Genomic DNA, 15,330 nt, shown 5'->3' with positions numbered 1-15,330 from the left:
TGATCCTGAGGTTGCTGCCGAAGAGTCCGACGTATACCCTTAGAACCCGATGTCCGCGTCTGACAAGGACGATAAGAGTACTGCTGGCGAGTGCCAGTGTGCTCTTTCTGTCGATCTATACAACTATATCGTCAAGAAGTTCATGCTCGATCCTTACGAGCCTGAGTTTCCGGAGCCTCACCAGACGGTGTACGATGCCCCCAAGGGTAAGATAGGGGTTTATGCCTCATCCTTCAAATATGGGAATCTCAGATTCCCATTAACGAAGTTCGTATACTGTGTTCTGGAGAAACACGGTGTACATTTGACGGAGGTGCACCCGATGGCGATCGCAAAGGTTCGCCACTTTGAATGGGTGTGCCACATTCTGGGCGTTGAGCCCCGCGTCGACCGCCTGATGACCTTCTATTCTTGGAGGTGCATCCAGGGCTGGTATACCTTGGTCACTCGGATCAAGGGTTTGAAGATATGTGCTACCGAGCGCAGTCTTCGGTCTGGGAAGCGGGAGTTTTTCTATATCTCCGCTCGCGTCGTCCCCATAGCGATGACGTTCAAGAACGGGAGAGCACTCCCCAACGTTCAAGAACGGGAGAGCGCGAAAAAGATCTTCGCTTATGGTGCCCAGACTCAGCTTCATTGAGTTGAAGCGAGTGATGAAGTCTAGCAAAGATTCATCTTCCTTTCGGATGCAGTTGAGGATCGTCCATTGCTCTTCGGTATACTTTCTTTGTTGACTGAAGTGTTGGCTGAACTTCTGCTGGAAGTCTGCCCAATCGTAGATGTGGTGGACCGGTAGACGGTCAAACCACGCTCTGGCTGCCCCAACAAGCGTCATTTGGAACATGTAACACCACGTGGGTTCCGTCCAATTGCTAACGGTTGCTCCCGCTATGAATCTGTTCAAATGATCGTCTGGGTCAGATATACCATCATATGTGCCTATGTTGGACATTTGTTTGGCACTTTTCGGGGCAATTGCTTCCGCAATGTCCCTTGCAAATTTGGACGTTCCCGCATTTGCAACAGTTGGTCTGAAGGTTTTAGAGAAGTCACGTGGGTTTCCACCCGCGTTTTTTGGTTTAAAGGTTTCTCCAAAATTTCTTCTTAGGAAATATGCTTGTTTACGCTTCCCTTTCACCCTATGGCGCGGGTTTGCGTCCCTGTCAGATTCTTCCCAATCTTCATCATACTCGCACTCATTGCTCATGTTGAGCTGTTGTCGAGTGCTTCCGAATTCGTCAGCCTGTTGGAGTGAACGTAAGCGTTCATCCAACTCAGCTTGGAATTCCTTCTGACGTGCTTCCGCCCACGCTTTAACTTGATCAAGTGTTTGGCAGGGGAGCCTCGTCTGTTGTCTCTCCAACTGGGTATCGGTGAATCCCAGTGAAGGATTGTTTACTGCACTTGCCCCGGCTTGGGTAACCGGGGTAGTGTTCGTAAAAATTGTGTACTCGCCGGTGTTCCCCCCAGTAGCTGGGGTTGTGGTTACCGGGGTTTCTTGGTCACTCGCTGGCCTTGGCACCGGAGTAACCTTAACCATCTTTCCAGAGGTTTTGAAAAAACTGAAAAAGAATTAGTTCTAGCTTTTATGCACGGATGGCGCCAATGAAGAAACACTAAGTGACCCCGGCAGATTACGGATAATCTGGGGGTCAAGTAGATGTTTCCCACGAGGGTTAGGTCCGGCAAAGATGGTTATTCTTCTGATGACCTGCAAAACAGACACCGTGAGCTCGTCACTGAGAAGGGGGGGTACCTCCTTGTGACCACCCTCCGGCGTGAGAATCAGACTAGATTGCTCTGAATATAAGTGTATATTAAGAGAAATAGCTAGATAAGATAATATCAGATGATATGTGATAATGATGGTATAAGATGTGATGATCATACCGTTCCAAGGTGTTGGAGTATTTATAGCCGAATGTAGGTTTCCAAGCAGGTACAGCCAGCTGTATAATATTCCTTTTCTACCAACTGTGGGCTACGCACGTGCCGTGCTGGTGGTTGGTGGGTAGGCAGCGACTGATAGTGACATGGCCGGCTGTGTACTATTCCTTTTCCACCAACTGCAGGCTATGTACGTGCCACGATGAGGGTTGGTGAGTAGGCAGCGGCTGATAGTGACATTTTGTACTAGAGCGTGCTCCTCCTCGTACTGTTGTCAGTGAGCTGTCACCCTGTGATGGGCTGCTTTGGTCAGATCTTGTCTATTTTGTCCATACCTTGGCAGGTATAGTACAAAAGATCCTCCAGAAGCGTACGGACTGGCTCATTTGGGCGGGAGTATTCCCGCCTTGCTCATTCCTTCTTCAGGTGACATTACTGAATTATTGAGAGTTAGTGCCTTGTGCGTGTAGCCTTACTATTAGTGCGAGTAGCCTTCCCTGATGGCTTGTATCCGCAGCTGCGGGAACAGGCGGGGTACTTCACCATTGGGAGGCTTTTCCTGCGGGAACAGCTGGCGTACTGCGCGTAAGGTCTTCATCTCTCTGAGCATGGTGGGTCATGCGAAACCAGTTAGTCTTTGCGCAGACGTCCCTCTTCAAGGTTTCAAATTCCCCATTTGGTTTTGTTCCTTGTCCAATTTCATCATCTGGGTCTTTCTTCTTTTTCGATTTGGTTCACTATGGGCCGAGGAAAGATCGAAATCAAGAAAATTGAGAATGTCAGCACGCGCCAAGTGACCTTCTCGAAACGGCAGGCTGGGTTGTTGAAGAAAGCCCATGAACTGTCGGTCCTCTGTGATGCTGAAGTTGGGATTATTGTGTTCTCTAACACCGGTCGCCTGTATGAGTTCTCGAGTTCCAGGTTGGTTGGTTGCATGTGGGTTTGACTTGTGGTTGACTTGGAAGTAGTTGTTGCTTGTTTTGTGGAATTGGTGTTGGGTAGATCTTTAAATGCTGTTTGATTTTGGGGGTTTTGATGGGTTAATTTTGGGAATCAATTTGGGATCTTTTTGCATGTGCTTAATTGGTTCTTGGATTTTGATTCTTCAATTTGTGTAAACTTGATAATAAAAAGCCCTAATTTAGGAATCAATTTGGGATCTTTATTTCAATTATTATTATTATTTTATTTTTTTTGGAACAGTTTATCAACTATTTTTTTAGTTTCTGCTAATGTTTATGAATATAACTGTTGATTTTGTGAATGTTTGTTACAGTTGGTTTAAGTGATTAATTAGATGATCTTGCTGGCATGATGAATCAGTTGTTTATGTGAAGATATATAGGGGGATATGTATTGTTATTTTGTTCAACAAATCTTGGTTTTTATTTATATATCCAACATAATTGATCTTTTGATTTTTTTAATCACATTGTATATATTGAATGACTGTCTCTGTAATCTAAGAATTTGCCTTTAGCTTTTCTGTGTCATACAGACATTTTTTAGGATGAATGTACTTGGTTTTTATAATAGTTTAAGGTTCATTGTATAGAACTCACTGATGACATATAAGATTAATTATTTTAATTGCAGTTCTTTAAAAAAGGTACTGGTATGTGTCAACATTGCTAATTACATCATATTATAGTAACATTATTATATTTATATGATTAACTTTAATTCTTTTGTAACATTGCAGCATGAGGGGAATAATTGATCGATACAACAGGGCAACAGAACCATCGACATCACAAATACAAGCTGAGATGGTACAAATTTTGTTATTAATTTATTTTTATTTATGTTTATTTATGTTCATGCACGTCTTTGCTGTTTCATAGAGTCAAGAACAAGCCGAGCTAGAACTCTTGAGAAACGAAGTAGCAAGACTTAGAAGTGACAACTCGTAAGCAGTACTAATTTCATTCGCAAATTCATATTTTAGTTCATTAATTTATATTTTATTAATTTTTAATTTTTTTACCGTTGTGTCAATGTTTTTTTGTTTATGATGCAGGCGGTTAATGGGCCACAACTTTGGTGGCGCAAGCGTGCAACAACTGCATCAACTCGAGCGACAACTAAGTGACGGCTTAATTTCAGTCAAAGAAAAGAAGGTTTTGATACATCTTTATAAATTTTCAAATTTTAATAAACTTGTATAAACTTATAATTGATAATGTGAACCATTATAATTTCAGGATGCTATGCTGTTTGAGGAGATTGAACGTTCAAACCACAAGGAACGAGAACTCGCTTATGAAAACGATGCTCTTAGAGGAGAAGTAATCGCGTTACAACAACCTCTGTTATGGTTTTATTTTATTAATTGTTAGTTTAATGTTTTTTTAATAATGTGAAGTGTGTGTATGGTGCAGGTTGAAAAGTTAAAGCGGTTTCTACCGTTGAGTCAACAGCCGAGTCAACAGGGGTTCTTACCATACACTCCTGCTGCTGTTCCAAGTAGCAGTGCGGGTCACTCGAAGCATGATCGGGTCAGCCCAGATACTGTCTGCTACTGCGGGTCTGATAATACTGATTCAGAAGCTGCACTTCAGTTGAGGTATGCTAAACTAGATACTGGTTTAAATTAGTAATCTTGTTTGGTTGATTCAGGTTGACCTGAAACATTTTATGCTTTATTTTACACTCAATTTTTTTCAGTAAAAATATTTTTGTTATTATGTATGTGTTGCATATCAGATTTTGATTTGTTTGGACCATTTGACCTGTTTATTTTCGGTCAATGCTTTAATAACTTCGTTAAACGGATAATTTTGTTGATGATGCATGCACTTTATGAAAATTTTTGGCCCATTTGACCCGTTTGACATTTGTCTCGTTTGACCACTTGACCCGATTGATCTTTTGAGTCGTTTCTTTTCATCTGCTGGTTTACTATTTCAATAATATATATATATATATATTGATAATATGTGCAATTTATCACAACCATTTGACTTGTTTCTTTCTGAGCTAGTGTTTCCTTCTTTCGACAAAAAGATGATTTTTTTCTCGGTTGTATGCACTTTATCAAACCTTTTAATTCGTTTGACAATTCATTTGACTTGTTTCCTTTTCAGCTAATCCTTTATTATTACAATAAAGATATCGCTTTTTACTGATCCCTTTGCCACAACTTTTTAACTTTTGATATGTATGATCATTTGATCCGTTTCTATTTCAGCTAATCCTTTACTATTTCAATAAAAGATTAACTTTTTCGAAGATTGATGCGCTTTGTCGCAACTTTTAACCTTTTATTCGTTTGGCCCGTTTCTTTTTGAGCTAATCCTATATTATTCACTAAAATTTATAACTTTTTCGATGATGCATGCCCATTGTCACAACTCACAATAACTTGTGATTTCTTTGACCATTTGACCTGTTTCCGTTTCAGCTAGTCTTTTATTATTCAAAAGAAAAAGTATTAACGTTTTCGATAACGTATGCCTTTTGTCACTAACTTTTTAACTTTTGATTCGTTTGATCATTTGACTCATTCCCGTTTCAGCTAATCATTTATTTTCTCAGTAAAACGTATAACTGTTTGGATAATGTATGCCCTTTTAACAACTTTTCAACTTTTGATTTGTTTGACCATTTGACCTGTTTCCGTCTTGGCGAGTCCTTTAAAATAAAAAGTATTAACTTTTTCGATGTATGATCTTTGTCGCAACTTTTTAACTTATGATTCGTTTGAATCGTTCTCCTTTACCGTTAAAGACAATATAACGCTTTTCATTATGTATACCCTTATAACAACTTTTTAATTTATAATTCGGTTGAACTTTCTTATTTTGGAAATGGTTTCTTTTACTTAGCACAAATCAATTAATCAATCAATCAATCATACCCAGTAAAATCCCACCAACAGCAGAGCTATAGGTAGGGTCTGGGGAGGGTGGGATGTAGGCACACCGTACCTCTATCCAAAGGAATAAAGAGGTGGCTTCCAGAGAGACCCTCGGCTCTAAGAACATGTGTATGAAGCAAAAAAAAGGAAATCAAAGTTTAACAGTTATATAAAAGACTACTACTAATTATAATAATATTAATAAAAAGGTCACAGTTTAACCGCAATATAAAAGCTAATAATAATAATAATAATAAAATATGTAAGGGAAATACCATTATGGTATGTGACCTAAATAAGTTAAGTCTAAGCCCTAAGGTATTCAATTCTCTCTAAAAATCCTTAATTTTAATTCTACTTCTCCACGAATTCCTATCCTCAACCATGTCCTCGGAGAGGTTTAGGTCTATCAAATCATGCCTAATCCTCTCATCCCAAGTCAATTTCGGTCATCCTCTACCCCTCCTCCCCTCAATTTCGGTCGTCCTCTACCCCAATCCTTAACTTTAATTTTACTTAGCACAAATATAAAACATAAATCAAATCGACCCATTTACATAGTAACACTTTTGGCTTTTGATATACAGGCTACATTGTGGTGGTGAGCATTCTAGCAAGAAAGAGGCGGCAGCGTTACCAAAGAGGGAAAGTGTTAATTCAAGTAGTTGTGGTAGTGAGGAGATGGATCAATGATCATTATTATTTGATTCATGTTGGAAACTTGGATTATTTTCATTCTCATTCTGACATTCATTTTTGAAGCACATGAACCATGTTTGATCAAACTATGTTTAGTTTTCTTTCTGATTTACCCTTTGTTTAAAGGTTCTGGGTGAGCATACAATCATATTTGGTTAATGTTATGAAGATTCACATTGTCACATTGAGTTCAACTTATGTCAAAATGATGGGATTTATAAATAATAAATATTGTGCACAAGTTAAGGGCTTTAAGCCCATTAAGTTTTATAAGGCTTCAAAAAGTCTCTTCTAAAGTCATTTTCCACTTTTTTTTGTGTACAATTTTTGGAAGTTTACATGTGTTTTTCAAGTTACAAATTTGAGAGAACAATTTTTAGATAATATGTATTATGTAAGGTTAAGAGTTCAATTATCCCTATTAAATGTAACATTGAGTCGTTTAAAATGAAAGAAGTATTTTGGTTTAGTATTGTCGGTAACAAATGTGTAAATTTAAATATTCCAAAACAAAAGTTATTTAATTTAGAAGTTAATTTAAGATTTAAAAAGTGTAGTTTTAAAAGATATAATTATCAACTATATAATAGTACATTAGAGTATTCAAATACTATGATTTAGATTTATATATTTTGAATTTGACTTTATCCGGTTAATATTGTTAAATGAAATTACTCGCATGAGTTGTTATTTAAAAATTAATTTAAATCTTAATAAGATTATAACTAAAAATACGATATTTTTAGATTTAACATGACTAATATACATAGTTAATTAAGGGGGTGTTTGGGATTGCTTATTATCACCAACTTATAACTTATAAATTTTTTGAAAAGTAATAAGGTGTTTGGGATTGCTTATGTTGTGAGAGGAAAAGTTTCATAAGTTACACTTTTATAACTTATTAACTTAATGAAAAGTTATAAGGAGGCAAAATAAGGAATCCCAAACACCCCCTAAGACTTTGAAGGAAAGAAACATAACTTAGGGGGACGAGGTGGTCCGTGATAGCCACCCTATCACGCGTTATAGGCAAAGAAACACCACCGCCGGTCCCCCATCACGCGTGATGGGGGTCCGGCCGTGATGGCCATAAGGTGAGCCCCGAGATTTTTGACCGTTGGCCTTATGTGCATGCTCCATTTCCAAAATTTTTGACCCATCACACCATCACATCACCACCACCACTAAAATTACATCACTAGTGATGGAAAGTGGTGGTTAAGGTGGCACACCCATTGGGTGTTCCAAGTGATGGGTGTGGAACCACCCCCACCCCCCTTATAAATTTGGCTTTAAATTTAACAGATATAAACATAGGAAAATTATTCTACAAATGAGAATAAAAATGATTTATGATCAAATTATTCTACAAATCGGAACAAAAATGATAAGGATGAGAATGATTTCTAGCCACACAAAAAAACCCCTCAAAAATATAAAAAAATAAATAAATAAATCATAACTCAAAATTTAATAAAAAACGAAAAAAGTAAAAACACAAAAATGTTTCCACTGTCTTTCTCGTTCTCATAAAAAACAAAAAAGAAATACAACGACAAGTAAAAAAAATCGTGTCTTTTTATTTATCATTCTATTTTGTGCTTATTTCGTCATTGATTGTGTCTTTTTTCTTTGACATTGTGTCTTTTTTTCTTTATATTGTGTTATATTAACATTATGCTATATTTTATTCGGCATTATGTTATATTTTGCGATCTATTGTATATTATTTTAGTTATAATTGTATTTTTAGTTCATTTTCGTTATTGTGTCTTGGATCTCGGTATTGTGTCTTTTCGTCAATTTTTTGTATTTATTTATTTTTTTAACGAGAATGATGCCGAAACATTTTAGTTTTTAAATTTTTTTCATTTATATTTTGAGTTATGATTTTTTATTATTATTTTTTTGAATTTATTTTTAAGGGGGTTTTGTGTGATAAAAAATCTTTCTCATGATTCTCATTTTTGTCTCATTTGTATTTCACCCTATAAACATTATAAAATATTACAATGTATGATTTGTCTCTTATTATTATTATTATTATTATTATTTACTGCATACTCGACACATTGTAACAAAATAACCGTTGAGTGTGGACCCTTTGTAGGTCGAACACAAGCAAACAAGTGGGAATTGTGTATCGGTCAAGAGTGTAAACTAGCCGAAATTGGCATGTCTCATTTATTTTAAAAGAGTTTAGCTTGGGCTCGAGTTCGTCTCATTTCAAGTTTTGTGTATAAAACTCGAGCTTGATTTGCTAATAATTTTCAAACCCGAGCAACTAAGACTTAACTTGTTTAATATTTATTAAATAATTGAATCGTTTATTTATATGCATATATAGTTTATTTAAGTTTTTATATATACTATAAAATTAATTGTTTCTAATCAGTTTTATATGAAATAACAAATATTATATGAAAATAAAATTAGTATATTTATAATAAAAACATATGCTATTTTAGGATTGAGACTAGTCAAACTCAATATGTGAAGTTTAGACTCTGAATTTATTTATTAAATGAGTTAAACCTTACGTTACAAACCGAAGACCAAAACAAAAAATAGTATGGTTTTGTCATTTTGTGAAGGTAATTGATTATGGTTGGTCTTGGGAGCATGACCACATGCATAAAGGATTCACATGAGGCTAAAATGCCTTCAATCAAACTTTTTTTTTTTGAAAGACCAACAAAATATAGATAAGAAATACTAGCTAGACGCTAGCCAAATAAGTACAGTTTTTAGATACATGAGATAGCTAATTCCCTCCACCGCTATACAATTATCCATCTTAAAAATTAAAATCATTCCAACCCTCCCAAGTAACAAAAGTGAGTTTCGCTCTATTACGTACCCAAAGGAAACTTATCATCTTGATTTCCTCCACTAAGCTCGCCGCCCGAATGACCGCCCCGTCATGGACTACCTCATTTCGGGCCTTCCACAACCTCCAAATCACAACCAACATTATAGCATAAAAGGCTTTAGCCTTCTTTGGAATGAAAGAAAAATTGTGGAGCTCAAGAAGATCCCGAACTCGAAATGCGTAAATCGCGGGGACCCGACACCAAACGGAGATGGCATGCCAAACCGCTTGGGCAAGGCCACACGACACTATAATATGCTCCACCGATTCATTGTGATCTCCACAAAAAGCGCAGTCAATCGAGAGAACATTAATGTTTCGGGCCGCTAACGCAACCCGAGTTGGTAAACGATCTAACTCTGCTCTCCAAGCCACCAAATTCACCTTTTTGGGTACCCAATTATTCCACTTAAATATAAACTCAGGCATAACACCCCGCTCGTTTGCAAGGTGCCATTTAATACTCTTAACATTAAACGAACCCGACTCATCTAGATCCCAACAAAGTCTGTCTTCTCCCAACTCGTTTGCAAGTCTGTCTTCAATCAAACTAACCACGCATAACACCCCGCTCGTTTGCAAGTCTGTCTTCAATCAAACTAACCAACCGGTTAAAATAGCGGACTATCATGTTTCATTTATATTTTATTATTAAAATACTTGGGATATAAGTTTTGGTTTAACTAAAAGATACATATACAGAAACATTAATTAATGAAAAAATATAATTGGCCTTGAGAATTTTAAGTTTGTTACTTTTGTTAATGTTTTTATGTTCATTTTTTTTAGTTTGAGTTATATAATTTTTATTTTTAATGAAACTTCATTTTTATTTGATAAAAAAAATAAATAAATGGGGTGATTGAAGGAGTGGTGTCGCACTTTAGAATAGTCCATGATAGTTCATGATAAAACATAGGTGATAATGCATAACTAGTCGGGTTTTAACGTAGTTTAAAAACTTGAAACGAACACCCCACCGGTCCACCTAACATTTATGAAATGAGTATATATTATTTCATAATGCATATGCAATTCCATACATTATTTAATGTAATCATTAATTGTTATTATAACTATTTAAATAATAATATCACCTAAATATAATAAATGTTTAAGGCAAGTTGGGTTAGATTAAACTTGAACAGTTATACGTCTTAAATAACTCAAAAACCAAACGTAAATTTCAAATTTAATGTTTTAACTTTTTTTTAAGTATTTTATAATCATTGACATTCAATAATTTTTTTAAAACCTATTAAATAGAAAATATGAAAGGTAAATATAGAATATCTATAAATTAAATTACTTAAATCCATGGAATTACAAGTACGCTGATTCGTTGTACTACAACTGTCCAATATGTACTATCGTTTTGCCTGCTTTGAGGTTTCCCTTAATTGTACTTCACCCCCTCAACTTCTGTTCTTGCACGCTAGCAGTCCATTAATAATTTAATATCAAATTTATACTTCTTTTATCGGAGGAATCATAAACCAAAAAAAAATAAATATTTTATAAACAACAAATGACTAAAAGAAAAAAAATATATAATTCATAGTAGTAGTTTTTTTCTTTTTTATAATAAATTTAGAAGCAAAACAATTATAAAAAGGTAAGTAAATATAAATTACCAGTGACAATGATTTCTAGCTTAAATGATTGAAATGAAATACTCATACACTTTAATTTTTAAAATCGGGTGGTCATGGGTTACAAAAAATAAGGGCTTTCATGTTAGATCATGAGTTTTCTCATTTACAATGAGTTTACTCCAGAGGGTGATCTCCGGTGCCAAGGAAATAGAGATGATTAGGTGGGTTAGTGACCCATCCTTGATTCAAATTAGCCGCTCCAAAAAAATTGTATAAATGACCGCTAACAATTTATTCAAGTAATAGGCTAGAAATCAAGAGATAATCTCTTAAATAAAAAAATATTAAATAGTCGATAATAAATATTTAAAATAAATAAAATATACCGAAAAATTAACAAACTTATTATGTGAAGAAACATAAGCATTAAAATTAAGTTATAGTAATAAAGATTCAAGAATTAATAAAAACAAACTTATTTATTAGGTGTAAAGTTTAATATTTTATATATTAGATGGTTTTTATCCCCCGTATTACGGGGTTATTTTACATTATTCATTTCATATATATATATATAATTTTAATTTTATTTATTATAAGGAAATAATCTACCTATTCTAATAAAGTAAAATAATTGTAGGCACGTGTCGGTTTGTGGTTAATACCCGTAATTTTTCACCTCCAAAACTAATATATGTCATAGATAAATAATTATTCACTTTCCTTTCACACTCAATTTATATTATATCTATAACATGTTTAAATTATTCACGTTTCTTTAAACTCTATTTATATTATATCTATACACTTTTATAAAAATAAATATTTACTATTATACTACTATACATTGTTTGAATATATTTCACAAAATGCTTGGTAAAATTCAAAATTCAACAACTTGTTTGTTAAATATTAAAAAAATATAATTTAAATGTTATCATTAACATATTATACTATGTATATTGTTGAAGATTGTAAATAAAAAACAAAAAAAAACTCTAATATGCTTTCAATTTAAGAAGTAATTTTTTTAATCATTAAATATAAATATATTTTAAAAGTTTATCCATATTTTAAAAATAATCCATTTATCTATTGGCTTTTTATACATTGTCATATAAATTTATAAATTATAAATATATGAATTAAATCTATCTATTTATTTTTTTCGATTAATTTAGTAAACTATACATGTATGTGTTAAATTATAAGGATGGTATCTACCAATCACTTTCAAATATAATAAAGTTAATCATATTTAGTTTCTTTGGTTTTTTTATCAACGATTACTTCGGGTTTTTGTGGAACTTAAATGTGATTTTTACGTGTTAAAAGTTGGTAACTAGATCATTTGGTATAAATTAACTACATTTGACTCAATTTGTTACTAGTAAAAAATGAGTTAATGAGTATTTTTAAAATTTGAGGATGCAAATAGATTTATCGTCAGACTTGTTACGGATTCAAAGTTTTGTCTTAAAATTGTAAAATAAATGAAAGCTAGAAATTTAAATGTGATTGAGTTTCGAATTTAAGAAAAATTTTCGAAATAGTCAAAAGATTTGGGATTAATCACATTGAGTATTTTTCCCATAACTATTAAAATTTAAGAAAAAATGACAAACACTTCCGACATGCCACCTCCAAACCTATTAATTCTTATAACTTTTATCAAATTAGAAACATTGTGTCGACATTAACTTTTCCCAAAAGAGTAATTAAATAATTGCATGCGAAGCATGTTGTACAAAATTATGCTCAAGTGAACACAAAACATTCACAAATTTGAACAGGTTAACCTGTTATTTTTTTGTCAATTGGCAAAGTCGGGAAACCCTTCAAACTTATCAAAATTTTTTTTATGGTGTGGCTCAAAACTATTATTATATGAGAATATTCTCCAAAATTGGTTTATAACCAAATTTCTTTAAATTATACATAAATGATACTGAGAATAAATTTTCAATAGATGGAGTGATCTTGGGTATGTTTTTTGCACATGCATTATTTAGTAAGTTCATTTTATTTTTTGAAAAAATCATTTTGTGATATAAATAAAAACAATTTATATATAATAATACAAGCATAGATGTAATACATTTTTCTATATACGTTATGTATTACTTTATTTGTAACTTAATTATTTATATCATCTCGTGTGTTACACGGACTTTAATACTAGTCAATAATATACTTAAAATTTGATGATGAAAGGATTTCACAAATAAATGAGATGTTATAACCCAATTTAAAGCTATTTGGGTCTGTGAGACTCATGACCCGTTTATTTTTTTTACTATATCTTTGTTTTATCAAAAAAATCGAATACTATTTTTTAGTATATCTCTATTTAGAGGATTTTCATATCAAATATTTGATTAAATTAAATTTTAATTTAATGGGATGTTATAACCTGTTTATGGGCTATCTGGGTTTGGTAAGACCCATACCCGTGGATTCGGGTCAAATGCATGAGAAGTCTCAATTTACAAATAAAAAAATCTGGTAGCTTGAGAGAATACAGGGAGGTTTCTTTTATATATATTTAATATATATATATATGTATATATATACATACTAGCTTTTATCTCCCGTATTACGGGGTTGTTATATATTATTTATTTTTAATATTTATATATTATTTTAGATCGATCGATCATAGAAGAAAACTTCTGCTTCATTTCGATTAAGCTTCCTTCCTATTAAGCTGGAATTTTTTTATTTTATTTATCATAAATAAGTTAATAATATGCTTAAAGTTTGACGATGAAAGGGTTTCACAAATAAATGAGATGCTATAATCCGGTTTAAAAGCTATCTGTGTTTGGTGTGACCAATGACCCGCTTATTTTTTTTATTATAAAGTTGTTTATTAATTATAAATATTATTTTTTTTATAAAAATATATATTAATTTGTAGTATATCCCTATTTTATAGGATTTTCATATCAATAATTTGATGAGATTAATCTTTAATTTAATGAAATGTTATAACCCGTATAAGAGCTATCTGAGTTTGGTAAGACCCATACCAGTGAATTCGGATCAAATGCATGATAATCCTCCATTTACAAAGAAAACAAATTGGTGGCTTGAGAGAATACAGGAAATAACCAGAGAGATTTTAAAGGTTTCATTTATATATATTTAAGATTATATAACTCTTTTGAAAATGTGAAATTGATCTTTGTTTCATTATTATTATTATTATTATAAAATATACTCTATTTGAGTGAGTCTGGTAAGTTATACGAAATGATTATAAGTAGAGAGAGAAAATATTATATTGAAAAGTTAAATTTGGATTTACGTTGTTTATATTATATTATTTTTTAATATTTTTTAAACGTGTTTGTGAGTGTGTGTGAGAGAAAATATAATAATAAGTGTATAAAAATATTATTTAATTGTAAAAAATGAAATAAAAGCCAAAAAGGTAATAATTTTTAGTATAATTATATAGATTTGGATAAAAATGAGCCGAGAATACTCTTATATCATTGTATTACACAAGTTGGAAATTAAAAATGATATGATTCATGAATATGCATATCCCTCTTATGAAAATGATATAATCCATATTTCACGGGTCAAATTTAGAATAACATGTTCAACTTGTAAAAACAAAATACTTCATAAACAAGCTTAACTTTCTTTTCCTTAAATAAGACGTTTTACAAAAAGAATTTATTTATTTTTTAATTATAAACGAATAAAGTATGGTTACCTGGGGTAATCCAATGCTAAAATCCGATCTCATACGCCTATGATCGTAAACAATGTTGTGTAGCCCAAGTCCACCATCTCATGTTTCGGGGAAAACATGTAGCTCAAAGGCCAATGCAATAAAACCCGGTTGGGATTAGACTAGATTTGAGACATTGCGTTCTTCAACCCAAATCTCCACTTCTCCTCCAATACTAGTTGAACTAAAGCTCATTGGCATATAAATAATTATATAATAATTATTGATTAATTTGAGAGCGACGAGAAAAAAAAGTAAAAAAAAGGTGAGGATGCATGAGAGAGTGACACGTGGTAATTTTTTTACTCTTTTATTATATAGTATAGTGCTGACATATTAATATAGGGCTTGTCATGGTGTCTTAATGGTACCGGATTGAGAATATGTTGTGGAGGTCTTGCGATCAAACCCTAGAATCACCTGATTTACTTTGTGTCACATAATTTACCTTCTTCATGTTAATTGTGGAGACTAATCGACAGGGGACGCCCAATGTTGGTGTACACCATTTCTTTTTTTTTTTTTAATATAGGACACATAATTTTCTTTCTTATGGTAGAATAAAAATAACTTTTATTTAGTATATTAATTTTTTACTTCTTTTAACCAAAAAAGTTATTACGTAGTTTACTTGTGTAATCATGTTTTGGTTTTCAGATTTCCATAAAAA

The 15,330-nt window shown here is 32.8% G+C and overlaps 1 protein-coding gene and 1 long non-coding RNA gene across 2 annotated transcripts; both read left to right on the top strand.

Annotated features, from left to right (window-relative positions):
* The first annotated feature begins 2,626 nt into the window (after positions 1-2,626).
* LOC143615653 (agamous-like MADS-box protein AGL15) lies at positions 2,627-4,055 on the top strand. The gene is made up of 4 exons (XM_077088730.1): positions 2,627-2,808; positions 3,590-3,659; positions 3,732-3,796; positions 3,908-4,055. The coding sequence occupies exons 1-4, from the start codon at positions 2,627-2,629 to the stop codon at positions 4,053-4,055; spliced, it is 465 nt and encodes a 154-aa protein (XP_076944845.1).
* LOC143615660 (uncharacterized) lies at positions 3,579-4,693 on the top strand. Its single transcript, XR_013150511.1, has 2 exons — positions 3,579-4,175; positions 4,269-4,693. It is a non-coding gene; the product is annotated as an uncharacterized LOC143615660 (long non-coding RNA).
* Positions 4,694-15,330: the final 10,637 nt, after the last annotated feature.

Source organism: Bidens hawaiensis, unplaced genomic scaffold, assembly GCF_021521415.1.
Source record: "Bidens hawaiensis isolate Kalapana, Puna unplaced genomic scaffold, B.hawaiensis_p1.1 tig00043714_1, whole genome shotgun sequence".
Taxonomy (NCBI): Eukaryota; Viridiplantae; Streptophyta; class Magnoliopsida; order Asterales; family Asteraceae; genus Bidens; species Bidens hawaiensis.
This window is presented reverse-complemented; position numbering and strand designations above follow the sequence as displayed.

Coding starts and splice junctions, on each gene's coding strand:
- LOC143615653 (XM_077088730.1), top strand. CDS start 2,627: ATGGGCCGAGGAAAGATCGAAATCAAGAAAATTGAGAATGTCAGCACG. Junction 3,660..3,731: donor CACAAATACAAGCTGAGATG/GTACAAATTTTG, acceptor GCTGTTTCATAG/AGTCAAGAACAAGCCGAGCT. Junction 3,797..3,907: donor AGACTTAGAAGTGACAACTC/GTAAGCAGTACT, acceptor TTTATGATGCAG/GCGGTTAATGGGCCACAACT.